The sequence below is a fragment of the Prunus persica genome, chromosome G2 (genome assembly GCF_000346465.2).
Source record: "Prunus persica cultivar Lovell chromosome G2, Prunus_persica_NCBIv2, whole genome shotgun sequence".
Classification (NCBI taxonomy): domain Eukaryota; kingdom Viridiplantae; phylum Streptophyta; class Magnoliopsida; order Rosales; family Rosaceae; genus Prunus; species Prunus persica.
The window spans coordinates 21,348,322-21,371,625 of NC_034010.1; the positions used below are offsets into that span (position 1 = coordinate 21,348,322).

A 23,304-nucleotide genomic window follows, 5' to 3' on the forward strand; every position below is an offset into this window, starting at 1 on the left:
TGCAGCTCCCTAAACCCAAGACCTGGAGGCATATGCATGAGACTATAGCCTCTATGAGTTAAAGATATTTTGTTTCTTTTTTCTACGTTAAAGATTTGAAAAGTGCACACATCTTTTATTAGAATGATTCAACAATGTATTTTAATGATTGAAACCGTCTATATATTCATGTCAAACTTAGCACAACTATATATCCATGTCAAACTTAGTACATCTCAAGATCTCTCACAACATCCTTTTTTTGTTGGTGATTTTTACACTTGCGATTAATTCTCACATCATCATTAAAATCTGATTTGAGAACAGAAGTCATAACGGAGTTGGCTACTTTAGACTAGTAGTACAACTACTTGTCAAGTTTCATCACCATCTTCAGGTGAGGGAAAGTGAAACATGAGGTTACCCAGTGCACCAACAGGGAAATTCAGCATGCAAAATGGAAGTGAAGAATTGGAGTGGAGTAACCACACCCTGCTTGTCAGATGCGACGCTTTCATGATTGCGCTCTGGCAATGGAGGCTGAACACCGCAGTAACTGGATTTTCTTCACTTACATCACCCCCAATAATGCAATTCTGCAGCAACACATTAAGTTAAACCAAGGAAGAATATATTTGATCATTCATGCATGTGGCCAAGGGAATTGTTGTCAAATTTTAACACTGTAAAACTATGAAGTTGAAGGATGGTGCCTCCATCTTTTCCACTTAGCCAGAAAAAATAATGCAGGCTGTGGTTCCCCTTAAGGGACTTAAACAATCCTATACGTCCACCAATGAAGAAAACTGGACTGGCTGTATTGGTTTCTTTTTAATTTTAACTGGTGCAGCTTATTCATTATATAACCATTGTATACAAGCCGTTATATCACAGAGAGTGTTCTTTTACCTCGTTCGTCAGAAGAATCTCCTCATTCGCTACAGAGAGCCTAACTTCAGTATCGGTTATGCGTGCGTAAACTAAGATGACACATAGAAGACCAATGAGTAGCATATAGAAGGTGTTAATGTGAACCAGTGGTGCATGCACAGGATAAGTCAAGATAAATTGTGCCTTTAGAAAACCAGTTTAAAAGGACAGTATAAAACAAAATGGCATGTGTGATCATTTGTTTTAGCAACAGTAAACCTCTCATAGATGATTGTAAAAAGAGGAAAAGCTGGGAATTCCATGTAAAAATGCAGGCTGTTAGTAACATAAACAAGATCATAGTGATGCAAAGTCACAGCAATAATCCATCTGGACTTCTTCTCAAAACCATAACCCAAATGAACTGTAAATGTCATGGTGTGACTTGTCTGTGCTACTTCTACAACAGCGATACACTAGAAAGAAACGGGGCTATTCTCCCTCCCTTCCCCCTAAGTTCTCACTATTAAAATATTATCACAATCTGATTCAAACTACAACTTATGATGCTAAGTTGCAGACAAATAGTCCATCTCAGACCTTTAAATTCCATTTCCCCCAAATTTCCCTCCGTTGAAGTTGGCCATGGTGGCAATGCTAAGTTATATACAATGAATCTTAAAGGGTAAAGAACTAAGAAGTATCATCAAAGTCAGCCACCGAAAGGTGAAATTCTAAGAAAATGAACATCTTCACATAAGAATTAAGAAAATGGAAAGTGCTTGGTCTGAACTTGAATCAGTAAATTTCCATGTTGAACATTGTAGCACTGCATTTAATTTCAAGAAGTAATTACACAATGACAAGTACCTGTCTCTCCAAAACAGCGCAACCGTATCATGTGACGTTGAAACTCCACCGATGGTATCCCAACAATCACTTGATATTTGAAATTTGCAAAACCTGCCTGCATCTGATCAGCAGCAGGGTAAACTTCAATCAATGCCATTTCAGAGTACCTGACTCGGCGATTTCCTGTGATTCCATTCACAAGTAGAACATATTAGAAAAGAGATGCAGACAAAGATTCCCAAAAAACTGAAACCAAACAACAAAGCAAGTATGGGTAAGGGTGCCCCAAAGAAAGCTTCAATATTCCTTTTGAAGGTCATGAAGATGATCACAAATGAAAGAAAATGGGGATGAAAACCTTTAAAGATTCTGAAAACTTTGAGTTTTCAGTGAATTCCTTTTCCAAGAACCAACTAAAACCTATCATAAACTTGAAGCATGAAAAATCCCCTTCAATAATTTTCGAGTTTATATCAACAAAAAATTGCCAAATTAACAACGATTAAACTGATTTCCAGGATACTTGAAATCAAACTTACGACAGAAACTTGAAATCAAACCCACAAAATTGAAGAAATAAGAAATAATTAGTGAACTAAGATGTTTTTGTACTGACTGGGATTTTTGAACAAGAAGCCAACCACATCCTCGCCTTCATCACCATGGATCTCGATCGAATCTTCACTGCGGGCGGGAGCCAGCGCGGAGAACAAATGGCGGAGGTTGATGCAAATCCAACGGGTCTCGTTGCACCGTAACTGAGCGAACATCAAGCTTCGCATCCGCAGCGCAATGAAGACCTGTGGAAACATCAGATTGTTGCTCACGGACACCAGCGTTAAATCCTCAGGTGAGATGCGAATGTCGGCAAACTGGACCATTTCGACCAAGGGCGTCACCGCCTGCTTCAGAAGAACCGCGCCTTGGTCTAGGCGGAGCTGGAACATGGTGGACAGAGAGAAAACCAGAGAGAGAGAGAGAGAGGGATTTACTTGGCGGGAAAGTAAAAAGGTAATTGACGGTTGTGTGCGTTGAAATTCGGCCGACTGGTGTATACAGAGTTGGGTGAGGTGGGGCCCATTCGCATTCTGTTTTAATTTTGTTCATATTACACTTCCGCCCCTCTGGTTATAAGAACTTCAGATGCATTGTCAATGAAGTTCTTTTAATTGAAATGACACCCCAAATGGTGAAAAATACTTCATAATTAAAAATAAATTAAAAATAAATACGGTAAGAAGAGATTGAGACCAACTTTACTTGATTTCTGCTAGTCCATGCATTATAGTTGATAATTATCATTATTATTTTTTTAAAGGGGAACATTCTAAACTACTCTCTAATGTATAGGCGGGGAGGAAATTCGAACTTGGGTGAAAAGAAGCAAGCGCAATGTGTTGATCAACTGACCTAACCCGTATCTTCTAGCATTTTTCAATTATGTTTTGGAACAAACATGGGTTATGATACCGCCACAGTACATGGTAATAATAAGTTACAGAAAAAGCAGGCAGATATTCAACAAGCTAACAAGTTGCATTATATGTAAAGCTGCATTAATTGTTTACAAAGAAAGAGTTATGATGAACAGGATCAATATTCCTGACAATATCTCACACACTCACATCATCTTTTGTTTTTGGACATTTTCCTGACAATGCATTAACATCTGATTTGAGTTAACAACTCAGAAACACTTCCTCTCATCACATCACCTTCAGGCTTCAGGCTTGAGGAGGACCAAAGCAAAACATGAGGTTAACAAGTTGAGTAACAGGGCAAAGCAGCACGACATATAAACCATTGGACTGGCCCAGCAACCACACCATCTGGGACAGCTCTGCAGCAGTCTCGATTGCGCGAGCGTGTTCAAGATTGAACAACAGGAAAACTGGATCTTCCTCCCCCACATCACCCCCGATAATACACTGCCTCAGCTGCATGTATAACAAAATAACATGATCATTTATGTGATAAGGAAATTGAACTTTTTGTGATGTTATCATGTTGTAGCGTGTGACAGCAAATCTAGAAGATAAAAAACAGAACAGAAAAAGAAACCGAAAGACAGTGCAGCTTATACAGTGGCTGCATTGCTTTTCTTTGGATCCTAACTGCAGCTATACATATTATTTCATGGCACAGAAGAATGGATGCTTTCCAATGGAAATCAGAACCAGGATTTGCTTAATTAGCATTATGTTTTCAGAAAATTGATTAGCAAGCTGTGATAAGGTTGAGCATCAAGTTGTTCTAAACTACAAATCACGTGAAAAGTTGGGAAATACCTCTTTACTGTAAACAACTTCTACATCTCCTACAGAGAACTTAACTTTAGTATCTGTTACACGTGCAGCAACTGCGATGACACATACGAGCCTAGTGAGCAACTCATGAGGAAACGAAAACCAATTATCAGTGTTAAAATCTTGTGAACCTTGTGAATGTGTATCAGCATGCATACACCACAAACAAAGATCATGATGCAAAATCACCAGTAAATGATGAAGAAATAGGAAGCATGATCACTGTCAAGCACTGAAATGAGAAAATGATCAACATATTCTCATCACAATATTCTGACTTGATCATTGTAGCAATTACACTGACAAAGTACCTAACACTCCGAAATGGCCCAGATAAGTGATAAGACGCCTAAACTCGTTCGAACGTATCCCGACGATCACATGATATTCATGTTGGAACTGAGGTGTAGGTACAGCCAGGTCACGAAGGTGCACAGAAATCAAGGGGATTTCACCTTCAATGAATCGCCGAGTTCCTAGATTATTGAAATTGTGAACAAGAAGAGACGAGAAAAATTAGATAAGGAGGAGATACTAGAAAGAAAAAGTGCAGATCGTTCATCAAATTTAAGCAGATTTTATGACAAAACAATATTGGGAAACACAAACTACTGATGCAAACAGATTGACAGAAATCCTCTCAAGAAACTGAAAGACCCAGCAACAAGATTAATTTTTGAAACCAAATAATTCAGACTGATTGACCAAAATCTTCAACAAACTGATAAACCCAGGAACAAGATTAATCTTTGAAACCAAATGACAAAGCTAAAACGACCATGAACTTGATAAAGAACAGAGCCCCAATAACAGATGATGCTATAAGAACGCAGCAAAAAAACGTAGACAGTTCATCAAATTTAGACACATTTTACAACAAATCTTAGGACATACAAACAATGGCAGCAAGATTAATTATTGAAACTTTAAACGACCATAAACTTGAAAAAGAACAGAGTCGCAATAGTAGTGTAATGAATCTTGAAATCTTGAAACGTTGAAATAAATAATTAGAGGCCAGAGGCCGATCAAAATTACAGAAGCAAAGATATGTACTGACTGTAATTGCTGAGCTCAAATCCACCAAAATTATCATTTTCATCATCCACATAGAGACCGACAAAATCATCATCATCCCTGACTTGACAGAGATTGTTGTGGTACAAGCTATGGACGTCGAAGGCAAGCCAGACATTCTGATGGTTGATACAGGTTTCGAACATCGAAGATTTCATCCACAGGGCCAAAGTAAAGGTTGGGATTAAGGACGTGGGATCGAAGGGTGTCAATATGACTTCGTCTGGTGCGGCATAGATCTCGCCCCAATCGAAGCCCATCTGAGTGAAGGGTTTCACTGCCTGCCTTAGAAGAACAGAACCTTGGTTTAGGCTAAGTTCAAGCAGCATGGTGGTCAACAAAGAGAGAGAGAGAGAGAGAGAGAGAGAGAGAGATTGTGTTTCTTGAAGAAAGTAACAGAGCTCAGACGGTTGAAGAATGGCTTGAAATTTCAGGAAATTGAGCTCCAAGCATTGTGAAGAGACAGAGGTTTTTAACTACTTTCTTGGCGCGAAAGTTTTTCAGAAACGTGGACGGTTAAATTCGTTACAAGTCAGCTGACTGGTGGTGTATACAGAGTTAGGTGGGGCCTATTCGCATTCTATTTATTTTTGTTCATATTACACTTTCCCCCCTGTAGTTTTAAGAACTTCAGATGCACCTCACTAAAGTTCTTTTAATTGCAATATGACACCCCCAGTTCTTGTTTTGGTCAGAAACCCCCAGTTCTTATTTAAGTTTGTATGTTAGAAATTCTGATGCTTGTTTTACACGAGTTGTGGATGTCAAAATTTGGGTGATTTCTTATTTAAGGTTGTATGCTACCAACAATTAAGTTCTCAAAATCCAGAACCCAGAAGTTTTGAGTTCTTCCAATCCTCGTTTCGGAACCACCATGGGTTATGTTACCACCACAGAACATGTTAAGTGTTATTGTTCAGCATGAATTTTGTCAACAATTGAAATTATATGAAATTTGCAAAGAAGTAAAAGTTAGACAAAAAAAGCAGACAGATAATTCAACCAAAACCTAACAAGTTGCATTATGTAAAGCTGCATTAATTGTTTACAGACTTTACCTGCAATTGAATATTCATGTCAAAACAAGTACAACAGACAAATCAAAATGATGAAAAGCTGCATTGTTTACAACAGACAACTCAAAGTATTTCACACTTGTGATCAAACCGCATTATCTTGACCATTCTCATCACCCTCAAGCTTCAGGCTTCAGGCTTCAGGCTTCAGGCTTCAGGCTTCGGAAAGTAATAATTGAGGTTACCAAGTTTACCAAAAGGGCAATCCAGCATGACAGATGAACCATTAGACTGGCCAAGCAACCACACCATGTTTGACATGACTGAAGCATTCATGATTGCTCTAGCGTGACGGAGATTGAGCACCAAGGAAACTGGAGCTGCCCCAACATCACCCTCAATAATACACTGCTCCGGCTACAAGACAAAATAAAACAAGGAAATATGGATCATTTATGCGCTTAGGAAATTGAACTTCTTGTGATGTTATCATGTTGTAGTGTATGACAGCAAATCTAGTGAGTGCAAAAAAAAAAAAAAAGAAAAAAAAGAAATCGAAGGACGGTTTCATATTATTTCATATACATCCAAAAATTAGGGAAAATTCTTATTTCATGGCAAGAAGAATGGATGTTTTCAGAAAATTGTGGCACGCTGTGATAAGTAGAGCAAGTTGTTCTAAACTACGAATCACAGGAAAAATACCTTCTTGAGAATAGGATTTGGGATAATCTTCCCATTTCCATTTAAGAACCTAACTTGAGTATCTGTTACGCTTGCAGAAACTGCAATGGCACGTAGGAGTCTTGTGAGCAACATATACAAGATTATATATATGAACAGTTGGGAAATGCCATAAAATCCTGTGAACCTTGTGAATGTTCAGCATGCATACAGCACAAACAAAGATCATCAAAATATGAACTCACCAGAGATTATATGCAAAGTTACAGTAAATGAAAAAGGATTGTGAAGCATGACATTGTCAAGCACTGAAATGATAAATTCTAAGAACATGATCAACATATTCTTATCAGAATTAAGAAATAAAAAAAAGGGCATGCCCTGAATCTAAATCAGCAATGTATTTGACTAAGATCTACTCTCTGCAAGCAATTACACATTATACCTGCCACCTCGAACTGGGATAGCTTCATGATAATAACCCTAAACTGCTCCGCAGGTATCGCCACTCTTACTTGAAATTGATATTGGAGATGAGGTACAGGCAACATCTCATTTGACCTTGAAAGCAATGGAATGTGAGTTCGATAGCCTTGCAGAGTTCCTAGCATTATTGAAATTGTAAACAAAAAGAGACCAGGAAAATTCGTCAAGTTTAAACGATTCAGACAAAACCAATGATCCAGACAAAAATCCTCAAGAAACTGATAAACCCAGAAACAAGATTAAGTTTTGGAGCATAAACTTGAAAAGGAACAGTTCATCAAATTTATTGTTCTAGCTATTAGAACACGAAAAGGCAGACAGTTCATCAAATTTAAACAAAACAATACTAGGAAACACAAAGCAATGATCCAGACAGTGCCCTGCAACACGATTAATTTAACCAAATGAACTTTAAACAGAGCCCCAAAAACCAACTAGAAATATCATAACTGGAAAAAGAACAAATTCCCACCCAAATCTCAAAATCTTGAAATAAGAAATTAGAGGGCAATTAAAAACTTAAAGAAACTAAGATGGTATATACTGACTGGTATCGAGGAGCCCAAAGTCAATGTGACCACTGGTTTCATCGCCAGAGAGACGGAGAAATGCATGAGTCTTGGCTCGAAGGAGATTGCTGTACAAGATACGGAGATCTAAGCCAAGGGAGAGGTTCTTGGTGCAGGTAAAGGAGTTGAACGTGCAAGGTTTCATCCGCAGGACTAAGACGACGCTACCTGAGGCTTCTGCTATCAATGTGACGACGGTCGGTGAGACGTAGATCTCGCCATTGTAGGCTTCCGCCTCAATGAAGGGTGTCACTGCCTGCCTTAGAAGAAGAGCACATGGGTCCAGGGTAAATTGAAACATGGTGGTGAACAGAGAGAGAGAGTTTGTGTTTCTTAAGGGAAAAGTAACAGAGAGAGAGAGAGCTAAGGAAATTGAGATTCTTTTTGGATGAGCTTAAGGCATTGTGACTTGGTGAAGAGGTTTTTAACTACTTTCTTGGCGGGAATTTTTTGATAAACCTGGACGGTTTGGTATTTCCATTTTCTGTTATGTCCGGGATTTCAAAAATTGGGTGCGTTAGCTTCTCACAGCCAACTGAGATGATTCAACCAAGGTGACTGGTGTTTGGACCAAAAAAAGCTGACCGGTGGTGTATACAGAGTTAGGCGGGGCCCAATCGCATTCTATTTGTTTCTGTTCATATTACACTTTCGCCCACTGAAGTTCTTTTAATTGCAATATGACACCCCACAAGTTTTTATGTTAGAAATTCTGATGCTTGTTTCACACATGAGTTGCTCATGTCAAAATTTGGGTGATTTCTTAATTAATCCAACAATTAAGTTGTTCTTAAAATCCAAAACCCAGAAGTTCTGAGTTCTTCGAATCCTCTTTTCTTCTAGCATTGTTACGTTTCGGAACAACGATGGCTTATGTAACCACCACAGAACATGGTAAGTGTTATTGTTCAGCATGATTTTTGTCAACAATTGAAATCATATGAAACTTGCAAAGAAGTAAAAGTTAGAGATTATAGTTGCATTATGTAAAGCTGCATTAATTATTTACTGAAAATTGTGATGAATTATAGGCTCAGACTTTCCCTGCAATTCAATATTCATGTCAAACCAAGTACAACGGACAACTCAAAATGATGAAAAGCTGCATTGTTTACAAAGGATTATTGTTTACAACACACAACTCAAAGTATCTCAAACTTGTGATCAAACCGCATTAAAATCTTATTTGAGTTAGACCATTCTCATCACATTCAGGCTTCAGGCTTCAGGAAAGTAATAATAGATGTTACCAAGTCTACCAAAAGGGCAATTCAGCATGACAGATGAACCATGGGACTGGCAAAACAACCACACCGTCTTTGACATCATTGAAGCATTCAGGATTGTACTAGCGTGACGGAGATCGAGCACCAAGGAAACTGGATTTGCCGCCACATCACCCTCAATAATACACTGCTCCGGCTACACAACAAAATAAAATAAGGAAATATTGATCATTTATGCTTTGAGGAAATTGAACTTCTTGTGATTATCATGTTGTAGTGTATAGTTTCATATTATGGGAAAATGCTTATTTCATGTTTTCCGATGGAAATAAGAACCAGAATTTGCTTAATGTATACTGTGTTTTCAGAAAATTGTGGCATGCTGTGATAAGGTACCTTCTTGAGAATAGGAAATGTGAACATCCCCCCATTTCCATTTCCTACAAAGAACTGAACTTGAGTATCTGTTACGGTTGCAGAAACTGCAATGGCACGTAGGAATCTAGTGAGCAACATATACAAGATTATACATATGAAGAGTTAGGGAATGCCATAAAATCCTGTGAACCTTGTGAATGCTTATCAGCATGCATACAGCACAAACAAAGATCATCAAAATATGAACTCACTAGAGATTATATTCAAAGTCACAGTAAATGACAAAGGATTGTGAAGCATGACATTGTCAAATACTGAAATGATAAATTCTTAAAAATGATCAACATGTTCTTATCTGACTTAAGAAATAATAAAAAGGGTATACCTTGAATTTAAATCAGTAATTCTGTGTCAAACACTGAAATGATAAATTCTAAAAAATGATCAACACGTTCTTATCAGAATTAAGAAGAAGAAAAAAAAAGGCATGCCTTGAATCTAAATCAGTAATTTAAATCAGCAATGCATTTGACTAAGATCTAATTTCTGCAAGCAATTACATGTTATACCTGTGACCCCGAACTGGGACAGCGTCAAGATAATAACCCTAAACTGCTGCACAGGTATCCCCACCCTTACTTGATATTGATATTGGAGCTGAGGTACAGTCGTCATCGCACTTGGCCTTGAAAGCAATGGAATGTGAAGTTGAATGGTTCGCCGAGTTCCTAGCATTATTGAAATTGTAAACAAAAAGAGAGGAGGAAAATTAGATAAGGAGGAGATTTTAGAAATCCTCAAAGAAATTCGTCAAGTTTAAACAATTCAGACAAAACCAATGATGCAGACAGATTGGCAAAAATCCTCAAGAAACTGATAAACCCAGAAACAAGATCAATCAAATGACAAAGTTAACTAGGGAACGCAAATCAATGATTCAGATATTAACTTAACTTGAAATAGAACTTGAAAAGAAATTAACTTAAAATCTTGAAACAAGAAATTAGGATCTAAGATGGTATATACTGACTGATATCGAGGAGCACAAAGTCAATGTGACCACTGGCATCGCCAGTGAGACGGAGAAAGGCATCATTTCTGTCTTGAAGGAGAAGGAGATAGCGGTACAAGTGACGGATGTCGAAGCCAAGGCAGAGGTTCTCAGTGCAGGAAAAGGTGTGGAACATCCGAGGTTTCATCTGCAGGAATAAGACAACGCTACCTGAGGCTTCTCTCAATGTGACAACGTTCTGTGCGATGTAGAGCTCGCCATGGTAGGTGCGCATCCGAATGAAGGGTATCACTGCCTGCCTTAGAAGAAGAGCACATGGGTTCAGGGTAATTTCAAACATGGTGGTGAACAGAGAGAGAGAGAGAGAGAGAGTTTGTGTTTCTTGAGGGGGAAAAGTAACAGAGAGAGAGAGTTTGTGTTTCTTGAGGGAAAAGTAACACAGAGAGAGAGAGTGAGAGAGGGCTAAGGAAATTGAGATTCTTTTGGGATGAAGAGACAAGAGATTTTTAACTACTTTCTTGGCGGGAGAGTTTTTGATAAACTTGGGACGGTTTGGTATTTCCATTTTCTGTTATGTTTGGGGTTTATTATTTTACACTTCCTTCCCCGTTGTTTCAAGAATTTCACATTCTTTCCATTTAAGTTCTTTTTATTGCAAGGATACCCCTCATTTACCCTTAGATTTTTGGACACGGTCTGGAAGTGTAACGGATATATGTGGGATGCGGCATCTGATATAACAGTGCCTAATTACAACGGGCTTATAGCGCAAGTGGTGTTTTTTACTTCTTCGAGGTCATGTTTAACTTGTGCCTCTCGCATTGAAATCATATGAAAGTTGCAAAGAAGTTAAGACACATTTGACTATTGTGTGTAAAGCTTCATTGTTTACAAAGGATAATGTGATGAATAGGATCAGAGTCATTTTCATTGAGAAGACTTTACACATTTCAGCAATATCTAAGTCAAACTGATATATCCAGCAACAAGAATCCTCAAACCAAGTACAACAGACAACTCAAAGTATCTTACACTTGCGATCAAACCACATTATTGGCATAATTTGAAATCTGATTTGACTTTGAGTAAGAACTCAGAGATGGTTAGACCATTCTCATCACCTTCAGGCTTCAGCGAAAGTAATACTCGAGGCTACCAAGTCTACCAAAAAAGAATTTCAGGGCGACAGAAAAACCATGGGTCTGGGTCTGGCCAAACAACAACACCACGTTTGACAGAATTGAAGCATTCACGATTGCGTCAGAGTGAATCAGATTGAACACCAAGACAACTGGATCTTCCCCCACAGCACCCTTAATAGTACACTGCTTAGGCTACACAACAAAATAAAACAAGGAAATATTGATCATTTATGTGCTTAGGAAAATGGAACTTCTTGTGTGTTATCATTTTGTAGTGTATGACAGCAAATCTAGTTAGTGAAAAAAATATGACATCGAAAGACGGTTTCATAATATTTCATGGCACAGAAGAATGGACGTTTTCCAACGGAAATCAGAAACCAGAATTTGCTTAATGCTGTGTTTTGAGAAAATTGATTGTCAGACCGTAACTAGTGGCAAGCTGTGATAAGGTACAACATCAAGTTGTTCTAAACTACGAATCACACGTAAGGTTGGTAAAATACCTGCTTGAAAATAACCTTCTCATTTCTCACAGAGAACTCAACTGCAGTTGCTGTTATGCTTGCATAAACTGCAATGAGTCAATGACACGTACGAGTCTAGTGAGCAACATATACAAGTCTATATATATGAAGAGTTAGGGAATGCCATAAATCATGTGAACCTTGTGAATATTTATCACGATTCTGAACTCACTAGAGATTATATGCAAAGTCACAGTAAATGACAATGGATTGTGAAGCATGACATTGTCAAGCACTGAAATGAGACATTCTAAGAAAATGATCAACATGTTCTTATCAGAATTAAGAAAATAAAAACAAAGGGCATGGCCTGAATTTAAATCAGCAATTGTAGCAATGCATTTGACTAAGATCTACTTTCTGCAAGCAATTACACAATGTACCTAGCTCCCCGAACTGGCTCAGCTTCATGATAAGAAGCCTAAAGTCCTCCGCAGGTATCCCGACGGCTACTTGATAGTGATTTCGGAGCTGAGGTACATTCATCCGACCAATGTGCGTTGAAAGCATGGGAAATTGAGTTGCCAAGACTTGCCTAGTTTCTAGCTTTTCTGAAATTGTAAACAAAAAGAGACGAGAAAAATTAGATAAGAAGGAGATTTTAGAACGCAAAGATTCAGATAATTCATCAAGTTTAAACAGATTGACAAAAATCCTCAAGAAATTGACAAATTGACAAAAATCCTCAAGAACCCGATAAACCCTACAACAAGATTAATGCAGACAGATTGACAAAAATCCTCAAGAAACTGATATACCCAGATTGATAATTCATCAAATTTGTTGTTCTAGCTATTAGAACACAAAATGGCAGAAAGGTCATCAAATTTAAACAAAACAGAGCCCCAAAAAACCATGTTTATGCCAGAATATTGGCAAAGTATTGTGATGGTTCAATTTCCAAATTTCTACATTTCTAAAACCCAGTTAGAAAGATAATAACTTGAAAAGAACAAATTCCCAAGATACGTTTACAATTAATACCCAAATCTTAAGATCTTGAAATAAAGAATTGAATTAGAGACCAATAAAAAATTAAAGAAACTCAGATGGTATATACTGACCCGAATAGTTAAGGAGATCAAAGTCAATCCAATAAGCGTTGGCACTACCAGAGAGCTGGAGTAAATCACCCTTGAGGACTTTAAAGAGATTTTGGTAGAAGACAGTGAGGTCAAAGGCCAGGCAGACGCTCTCAGTGCAGCTAAAGGAGACGAACACATAAGGTTTCATCCTCAGGGCTAAGACAGGGACGCCCACGCCTGGCACCCCTGCCACCAATGTGACGTCGTCAGGTGCGACACAGATCACGCCTTCTCTGAAATCCATCTGAACGAAGGTTCCCACGGCTTGCCTTAGAAAAAGAGTAGTTGGATTCAGGGTAAATGTAAACATGGTGATGAAGAGAGAGAGAGAGAGAGAGAGAGAGAGAGAGAGAGAGAGAGAGAGAGAGAGTTTGAGTTTCCTGATGGGAAAGTAACAGAGCTAAGGAAACTGAACTTCTTTGTGATTGTGACTAGACTTGGTGAAGAGAAAGAGGCCTTAACTAGTTCTTGGCGGGGAAGTTTTTGATAAACTTGGACGGTTAAATTCGTTAAAAGTCAGCTGACTAGTTTGGTATTTCAATTTTCTGTTCTGTTTGAGGTTTATTATTTTACAGTTCCTTCCCTGTTGTTTCAAGAATTTCAGATTCTTGCCATTGAAGTTCTTTTTATTTCAAAGATACCCCTCGTTTACCCTGAGATTTTCGCTGACAGGCTGGAAGTGTAACAGAGAGACGTGGTATATATGATATAACAATGAGTTTATCGCTCAAGTGAGTATATATCTCGATTTTCGAGGTCATGTTCAATTTCTTCCTCTTGCAATTGATAAGGCTCAAGTTCAAGAGTGACCCTTCAAGACCAAGAACTTTTCTTCTAGCATTCAAATCGTATGAAACTGGCAAAGAAGTTATAAATTAAGTTACAGAAAAAAAAAAGCAACCGAGGTTTGATGCATTTAACTATAGCACTACGTAAAGCTGCATTGTCTACAGAGGGTAATGATGAAGAGCACTATTTGGAGACCTTAGATTTCAACATTAACTGCATTGTCAAACTTAGTAAGACAGACACCTCAATATATCTCACATCATCCTTTGTTGGTAATTTACATTTCTGATTAGAAGGTAATGGAGAAAAAGAATTTGCAGGAGTTTGTTCATTCCCTCCGGACTTCAGCCAAAGTAAAACATGCGGTTGCCGCTTTCACCAACAGGGCAGTTCAGCATGACATGTAAACCGTTGGACTGGCCGAGCAACCACACCCTGTCTGACACAGCTGAAGCATGCACCATCGCCTGAACGTGCCAGAGACTGAACACCAAGGAAACAGGATCTTCGCTCACGGCACCCCCAATAACACATTGCTCCAGCTGCACAACATTAAAACAAGGAAATATTGATCATGTTATCATTTTCTAGTGTTTGACAGCAAATTTAGATGGTGAAGATTATAAACTTGAAGGTCCTAAAATTAGGGGATATACTGCAGCTTATACACTATTTCTTCCGAATATCGATCACAGCTTGGCACGTCGCGGTACAGATGAATGGTAAACCATAAGTACAACAATGTAGCGAAGATGTGATAAAGCAGAACACCAAATTGACTTCTACTAATTAATAAGAAAAAGAATCACATATCAAGTTGGTAATTACCTCTTTGCTGAAAACAACCTGCTCATTTCCGACAGAGAACTTAACTTGAGTATCTGTCACCTCTGCAAAAACTGAGAGTAACATCTACAAGATGTTAGATATGAACATTTAGGTATTAAAAGCATCAATTCGATGAAAAAACAAATTTGGCGAAATGCCATGAAATCTTGTGATCTTTAATATTACGAACAGATGTTACAGTTCACTTAACATAAATATCTATGATGCTTATAATAATATTCCAGGTAGGTTCTGGCTTTAGGAAACCACACTGAAGAAACAATGTATCATAATTTTTGTCTCTAAGATTTGCAATATTGCATGATTGTGAATGTGTATCAGCATGCATACATATAGCACAAACAAGACTTCACCATCTGTTACAAACTAGAGCTTATGATGCAGTCCATCTTGACCTATAAATTCCCACTTCTAAAATTTACACCCTGCGTAAAACAAATGCTAAGTAGGCCATAAATGACAAAGCTGGGGAAAGAATTGGGAAGCATTATCACAGTGAAGCACTGAAATGAGAATTCCTTAGAAATGATTAATATGTCCTGAATTTCAATCGGTAAATTTCCCAACGATCACTTGATATTCATTAAATTAAGATGGACTTTCAGCAAGCTATTACACAATGACAAAGTACCTGTCACCCCAAATTGATGCAGTTCCACGATAGAAGTTCTAAACAGCATCGAAGGTATCCCAACGATCACTTGATATTCATATTGGAACTGAGGTACATTCATCTGACCATGGTGAATTGAAACCACGTCCATGTCCGCATCACGGAAATCCCGAGTTGCTATAATTTTTGAAATCATAAACAAACATAGAAAAGAATCAGATAGGGAAAAATCCTCAAGACAAAACAAGATGATAGAAGTACAACAAATCAAGATTGTGGACAAATTGGCAAAAATCGTCAAGACACTGATAAACCCAACAACAAGATTGATTCTTGAAACCCAATGTCTAAACTAAAACGAGCATAAAAAGAACAGAAACCCAATAACCTTCCAAGTTGCTGTGATGGGTCGATTTCCATTTTTCAAAGAACCAACTAGAACTATCATAGACTTGAAACAGAAGAAACCCAATTCTTGAAACGTTAAATAATTGAGACCCAATTCGTGAAACCTTGAAACCAATGAAAATGGGTTGATTAATACTCACCGGCACCGAGGAGCACAATAGAAATCCGGTCATGGGTGCCATTACCATAGATACCAAGATAATCGTCATCTCTGGCTAGACAGAGAATGTGGTACAAATGGTTGAGGTCGACGACAAGACAGAGGCTTTCATCGCAGTTGAAGTTGCTGAAGAAGGAAGGCCGCAAACGCAAGGTTGTGACAACGCTCGGGTTATGGACGGTGGGGTTGGGAGTTGAGGCTGCTATAAATGTGAGGTCATCTGGTGAGATGTACATTTTGCCATAGAAGCAAGGCATCTGAATGAAGGGTGCCACAGCCCTCCTTAGAAGACGAACAGCACCTTGATCTATGCTCAGTCCAAACATGGTGATGAGCAACGAGAGAGAGATTCTTGGCGGGAAAGTAACAGAGTTTGGATGGTTGAAGAATGAGTGGAATGAAAGCAGGTGACTCACATTTTTCTGTTTTGGTTTGTGTTGTATTTACATTTTCTCTCTTGGCGGGAAAGTAACAGAGTTTGGACGGTTGAAGAACGAGTGGAATGGAAGCAGGTGACTCACATTTTTCTGTTTTGGTTTGTGTTATATTTACACTTTCTCCCCTGTTGTTGCAAGAAATTCAGATGCATCCCCTTAAAGTTCTTTTATTTGCAAAGAAACCCCATTTATTGGTTATAACTTACGGTACCTCTCCATGTGAAATTAAACCATACAAGTGTAATTCAACTTTGTAAAAAAAGATGTGATTAGTAAATAAAGTACATATATAACATTACTCATCAAGATACTTCTTCTAATGATAATGGAAGATTATGACTCGTGGTATAGCACTTTTTTTCCACATTCATAACAAGAGTTCGACTCTTATCACCCTTACCGAAAAGGCCACGCCACTCGTGTTGGACTTTTTAAATATTAATCGAAGAGAATAGAACGATTAACCTAACTTAATTCTAACTTATTTCTCTACCCACCCTCTCTACTTGGAGGCCTTGGTCTTAAGTTTGAACAACGGCAATCATATCAAAACTTAAAAGGTCCAGTCCAACATTGTCGTAATACAAAGACTCGCCCATGGTCTAGTCCCAAAAGCATATATGTTCCATGGATTTTGAGGATTTTGAAGCCCAACCTAACACAGCCCATCCATCTTCTTTGTCCGCCATCACAACAGATTTTGATCTAAGAAAAGTAAGAAACACAGATTTCTCGTACGATCAGCTATATTTTTCAAACGATCCACCCACAAAATATTTATTTAATTTTAAATTTTAGTGGTATGTAGTGCTATGGCTCGTAAAATGGGAGGGAAGGAGGAAGCAATGACGAACTAACATGAGGGCTACCATGCAGTGCCGGCTTTGAACCAGGGCAGGAGGTGTGATCGCCCGGCTCATTGTCCAGAGAGGCCCAATTAATTTTTAATATTTGTATTATATATTCATTTAATATTTTATATATTTATTACATATTCATTTAATATTTTCTATTAAAAAAAAACAATTTGAATTTCTTAAGATAATATTGGGCCATGTGAAACTCTACTTCTTAAAATTTTGAATTTTTCATTATAGTTGAGTGTAGCAGCCATAGATTTTGTATTTTTTTTTTTTCTATATTTAAGTTTGAATCCTAGTTAGTTAATACGTGTACTTTAAAAAAAAAAAAAATACTATTTAACGTACATTTGTGAAAAATGTGATAAAATATGCGTATTATTAAAATTAAATGTATTGTTCATGAATAATTCGTATACATGTATCTTATAAATGAAAAAAAAAACACTGCAGTGAACATAAAATTTGAAGCATGAGCCGTTAGGCTGTTATAGCCTGTTTATAAATCAGGAATTGAATTCCAACTATGATGGATTCCTATATTTACTTCACATTAATGAATTAAAAAGTAAGTGGGGTCCACACAAAATTAGGAATTGAATTCCTAATTTTGGAGGAATTCAATTCTTGGGTGGAATGTGGTATTCTAATTCCTGAAGAACTATTAACCCATTAAGAATTTATCTTTTTTATCCATTATATTCTCACACAATTTTAAAATTTTAAAATTTAACATCTATTTTAACTCAACAACGAGGATATTTTAGTAATTAGCACCCGTCCTACCCCAATTCCATATGCTCAATCTAACTTCTCCTCAATTCAATTCCTCATAATCTAATTACGGATTAGTAAATATGTCATTATATATATATATATTTTTTTTTTGGGAAAATAGGTTTTACAACATCTTTCAAAAAGTTGTAAGCCTTCTTCTTTCCTTACCCAAAGAAAAACATTTTTTCTTCACAAATCTTATTGTAGGTCGACATTAGTTATTTTCTTAGTACATTAGTTACTTTCTTCAATATTTGTGATTTCAATACAAAATTGGACTAACAAAAGTAATTTGTGTATCCGTATATGTACGTATTAAACATATTAATTTGCCGTTTCCATATTTTATGGCCGAATTTTTCATCTTTCTTTTTATAAAAATAGACCGAATCATACAGGTGCATATTTTGTTAATACGTATTTTGCCATTCTTGTATATTACTAACTAGGTTTGAATTGATATAATTTATTTATCTTGAATGATAATTTTTTAGTTAATTTGAACATGCTAATTCTTCTTGTTTTTGCTTAAAAAAGAGAGTGAGTCTAACATATAAGTAGAAAAAAAAAATTATGAAACAATTTCTGCATGCACCATTTTGTCAATAAGACAAGGAAAAAAATGATGAAAAATGGTTAATACTGAATTTTAAAAAACAAATAATAAAGTGTGATTTCTTATTTTCTCCACATTCCATTTTTTTCTTTCTAGGATTGAATAGGATCCATTCATTTTATACTTCTTTCTTATCTTATTTTTCTTGTCTATGACGATATGTCGTACTATGATGCATATTAATGCTTCTACGCGTGCGAGAGGCCTTTCTTTGTCATGCGCGCGACCCAAGACTCTCTTTATTTTTATTTTTTTTAATTTCTACAATTGTATTTTTCTAAAGGCCCGTCTTCAACCTTTTAATACATCCTATTAAAAAGATACTTTGAAGAGGAGCCTTTAGAAAGAAAAAAAAAGGTGGTTCTAAGTCTAGGTAGATCCAAGTCTGAGGCAACGGAAACCCATTAATAAAAGCTACCCCTTATTTCATGAGAAATTAATGCCATCCTATATTTTCCATTTTAGTGGGCCACAAGATTTAGGGTTTAGGAGAAAGAGTTTCAATGAAAAAATAAAATGAGTTTCAATCAGACTTCTTATTAACAACGTCCCCTTTGGGTCCTTAACGCTAGTGGATTCCTTGTTCAGTAGACCTTCAAACACGAATAGAATATGACTCCTTATCCTAATAATAATATATAAAGTTAACTCTCCTGGAGCTTTACTATTAAATAACACAAGTCCACCCACATGTACATAAGAGCTTGCTTTCCTACAAGGAAGGAGAAGAAGAAGCTAGAGGTACCGAATCATTAATTTTCTTTTCTCTATCTACTAGTCTAGTTACAAAGAAGAAGTAGAAGAAAGAAAATGGAAGAGCGAAGGCTGACGATCGCCGGAAACTCTAACTCTAATAATGGCCATCTTCCATCAACGATGATAGAGGAGATTCTCTCAAGGCTGCCAGTGAAGTCCTTATGCCGCTTCAAGTGTGTCTCAAAGCCATGGAGTTCCCTAATCTCCGACGACCCCAGTTTTGTTGCATTGCACTTGTGCAAAGGCTTTGGGGAGGATAAAGATGATCTACTCTTCCGAAGAAGAAGAAGAGTCATATTTACTGATGCCGCAGGTAATGGCCTCCACTCTATGCATCTTGACTACGATGATGAGTTTCTCAATCATAACAACGAAGAAGATGCATCATACTATCACGATAATCGCAATCGTAACAGTTTCGATTTCGATGATGATGATGAGGAGGAGGAGGAGGGTGGTGGTAGTAATTTATTAGCAACAGCCACGGAGCTCCAGTATGTTTATAGCGAGTTATCAGGTATTTCGGTTTCCATGTTGGGTTGCTGCAATGGCTTGTTGCTATGCATGTTTTTATATGACCCGCAGTTATATTTGGTTAACCCAGCAACAAGGCAATCCAAGAAACTACCACAAATACCAACCCAATATACAATTGATGACCTCTACTTTTGTAACGTGTATGGGTTTGGATTTGATTCTTCCACTCACCAACACAAGGTCGTCAATGGTGTGGTCTACAGAAGAAATGTCCGTGATGATGATGAAGGAGGGGTTGAGTTTAATGTGTATGCATTGGAAACTAATTCTTGGCGACAGATTCAGTGCCTATTTCCCCACCACATCTTTCCATGTCAAAATAAAGGGACCCTGCTGAATGGAAATCTCCATTGGTTGGGGACAAGAGTCGGAGAAGATGATCATGATCATCTTTGTTGATTATCTCCCTCGTTTTAACACAAGATCAGGAGGAGGTTCGAGAAATTCCACTGCCGCGCGAAATCAACTCTTCTCAAACTCGTCGTACTAAGCTCGGGGTCTTCAGGGAATGGTTATGTGTAACGCTTGAGGGTGATTATGGTAAAGCAACACCAACATACAATGAGTTTTGGGTTATGAAGGAATATGGAGTGGGCGAGTCTTGGACTAAAATGAGGGTCTCCATCCCATATTGGAACTTGTCACATTCTGGTTTCTGGACAAAGTCTCATGATTTGATGGTGTTTGAAGAAAAGTTGGTTATGTACAATTTTAACGATCACAGCTTTCAGAATCTATGCGTTCGTGAAATCGGCAAAGTTGGTAGTGTTGAAACATACTTGGAGAGCCTTGTTTCACTTAAATAGAGTGCTACGTCCCTTTATTTTTTCTATTAGTTGGAGCAACTTGTTTGCTGGTTTTTATTTCTTTCTCTATACTTTTGCTCATATGAATTTTTTTTCAACGATTCAAACTATTTATTATTTTTAACTCTACATTTATAGATCATCCTAATAATATTAGATAATATTATATTCAAGTGATTTTTTGTAAAGATATTTTGTAAATGAATATATACAAAATAGACAGTTTGGATTAGGGAAATACAATACAGAGTGGGCTCTAAAAAGATTACACTCAAATAAGTTTATTTGAAGAACCTCTCAATTGAAGTATATATATTCTTTTGATTGATTGACGAATCGCAGACTCATATGCCAAAATAACCGTTTGTATATGCAAAAGGACTTTTTAATGTTTTGTTTTTGTCTCTTTGATAGTCGATATTTGCATTTGGAACGTTGGTTTAACATTTATTCTAATCAGTTGCTTTTAATGTTTATATCATATGAGCTCAGTATGCTTGACCAAAAAGGATCTAGTTGTTTCATGTGTTTGACCTTATAATTTAGTTTGCAAGGCCACACCATTATTTTGGTTTTTATTTTTATACCTCAGGAGTTGATAATAACCTTTTGCAATAATATACATATTTTTCATGGTTATTAAGTTGTGATATGAGTATTAACGTAATAGACTGAACAGTGATTGTGAAATCAAAATACATTTTAATTACTACTGTAAGTTTCCTCCATTTATTTCCTTAGACACGTAAGAGCATCCACAATGATTAGCTTCTTATTCGAACTTTTTATGGTGGTAAGCCAAAAAATCACAAGTACCGCCTCGTTCCGAACCATTATTCATGATTATACTCTGTGTATAGATTGTTATTAAAAATATGTTTTTTTTTTCCGTAAAATCCAAATTTAAAACCTTCAAATATAAATAATAAACAAACAAAAAAACTTTAACAGTGAAGTAAAATTAAATTAACAAATTATAGGCAAATAAAAATAAAATTAAGAGTAAGAAAGCAAGCTTGGTATGGTAAAGCACGTTAAAGACGTTGTTTTAAAGCCTTTATAGCCTTCCTACGTGCAAATACTGACGGCCTGCAAGACTCAAAGATACGACTCCCAATACACAAGCTTAAACTCCGCTATGAGCATGTTCATAGTCGGATAAAAGTCTCCAAGGCACAAAATCGTTGCCCAAAAATAATAATATCGAAAGTAGAGAAAGTACAAAAGTAGGAGAAGAGAGAAATCAGATGGTGGAGTGTCTCAAATGTGAAGGAGGAGTTGCCTTTTATAGGCATCTAACACTTGTAACCTCCACATACAATTAAATCAGAAAATTAAGGCAATAAATAGGAAATAAAATTAAATATTCAAATGGTATAACTCACAATAAATAAGAAAACAACTAAAAGAATTTAAAAGAAAATTTAAAACCAAATAATTAAAATTCTAAAACCCTTAAACGTCAACAATCCCCCACAAAGGTTTTAAAATTTTACAATAACAAAAGATAAAGAAAATATACATATGGGCGACATAATACTATGCTATAGGTGTAGGTACCTTCACTTAGTTATGATAGTCTTCATTTGAGGAACCTGACTGTCCAAAGTATTCAACTCGGCACCTTTGGCCAAAATATCTCACACATTGTATTGGTTGAGACTTGAAAAGTAGGGTAGTGCTATTTATGGCCAAGCGCAATCTTGATTCTCATGAGAGTTACTAGAATAGCCCAATTCTCACAGTTGCGGCCTCACGACATCTCTCACTTAGGTGAGTTCTCCAGGAGTACATGTGACATGCACCTCGCGGGAGATTGCCCGCCTCGAAACTCATTCAAGACAACTCCCTACCTAACATCACATAATATAACAGTGATGTCATAGGAATGAGCACGAGAGAATCTCTAGGTTTCCTCCACATTATATAAGCAATGCTCAATGATTCACACAGTTTATTGGGTTGGTTGAAGTGTATAGTTGAATTAATCAGTAAGTAGTCATTTTATTCCAGCCAATGTAAAAAGTGCATAGTGGACATCAATGGACATACGACGTTTTTGGGTTCTCTCTCTCTCTCTCTCTCTCTCTCTCTCTCTCTCTCTGTATTTTGCATTAATTTCTTGAGGCATGCATGAAAATCTATTGTGATTTATGATTGCATTAGCATTGTTCTTATAATTTTATTTTGTCTTACAAGTAGTGACAGACAAATGTGTTGCTCATCTCTCTTTATATGTAATTTGTCATCACAGACAAATGTAATGAAGCCCCCACACATGCCTGATATTCACTGCAGTCAATATATCCAAACCCGTACACACACTGAACATGGCTCTTAGAAAAGTGTTGTTGTTGTTGACCATCAATCTTATCACACACACACAGAGCCTACTTTTGTTTTCATATATGTTCTATGATTCTAATTCTAATCCTAATTCTATAGAAACTGGTCTTTTTTGTTTTTGCCAGCTAATGGAAAAAGCTC

The 23,304-nt window shown here is 37.0% G+C and overlaps 5 protein-coding genes across 5 annotated transcripts; 1 reads left to right on the top strand and 4 right to left on the bottom strand.

The window, feature by feature from the left end:
* On the bottom strand, positions 354 to 2,648 carry LOC109947426 (proliferating cell nuclear antigen-like). Its single transcript, XM_020557399.1, has 4 exons — positions 2,318 to 2,648; positions 1,720 to 1,884; positions 889 to 959; positions 354 to 575 (listed from the first exon to the last, which is right to left on the bottom strand). Exons 1-4 carry the CDS (start codon positions 2,646 to 2,648, stop codon positions 354 to 356), a joined length of 789 nt encoding a protein of 262 aa, XP_020412988.1.
* Positions 6,118 to 8,344, bottom strand: LOC109947640 (proliferating cell nuclear antigen-like). Its single transcript, XM_020558288.1, has 4 exons — positions 7,819 to 8,344; positions 7,230 to 7,388; positions 6,806 to 6,885; positions 6,118 to 6,517 (listed from the first exon to the last, which is right to left on the bottom strand). Exons 1-4 carry the CDS (start codon positions 8,138 to 8,140, stop codon positions 6,308 to 6,310), a joined length of 771 nt encoding a protein of 256 aa, XP_020413877.1. The 5' UTR covers positions 8,141 to 8,344; the 3' UTR covers positions 6,118 to 6,307.
* On the bottom strand, positions 11,564 to 13,453 carry LOC109947427 (proliferating cell nuclear antigen-like). Its single transcript, XM_020557400.1, has 4 exons — positions 13,189 to 13,453; positions 12,508 to 12,675; positions 12,104 to 12,171; positions 11,564 to 11,789 (listed from the first exon to the last, which is right to left on the bottom strand). The coding sequence occupies exons 1-4, from the start codon at positions 13,451 to 13,453 to the stop codon at positions 11,586 to 11,588; spliced, it is 705 nt and encodes a 234-aa protein (XP_020412989.1). The 3' UTR covers positions 11,564 to 11,585.
* On the bottom strand, positions 14,343 to 16,354 carry LOC109947428. The gene is made up of 4 exons (XM_020557401.1): positions 16,009 to 16,354; positions 15,479 to 15,637; positions 14,827 to 14,897; positions 14,343 to 14,540 (listed from the first exon to the last, which is right to left on the bottom strand). The coding sequence occupies exons 1-4, from the start codon at positions 16,352 to 16,354 to the stop codon at positions 14,343 to 14,345; spliced, it is 774 nt and encodes a 257-aa protein (XP_020412990.1).
* On the top strand, positions 19,529 to 20,817 carry LOC18785924 (F-box/kelch-repeat protein At3g06240). The gene is made up of 2 exons (XM_020557402.1): positions 19,529 to 20,257; positions 20,440 to 20,817. Exons 1-2 carry the CDS (start codon positions 19,529 to 19,531, stop codon positions 20,815 to 20,817), a joined length of 1,107 nt encoding a protein of 368 aa, XP_020412991.1.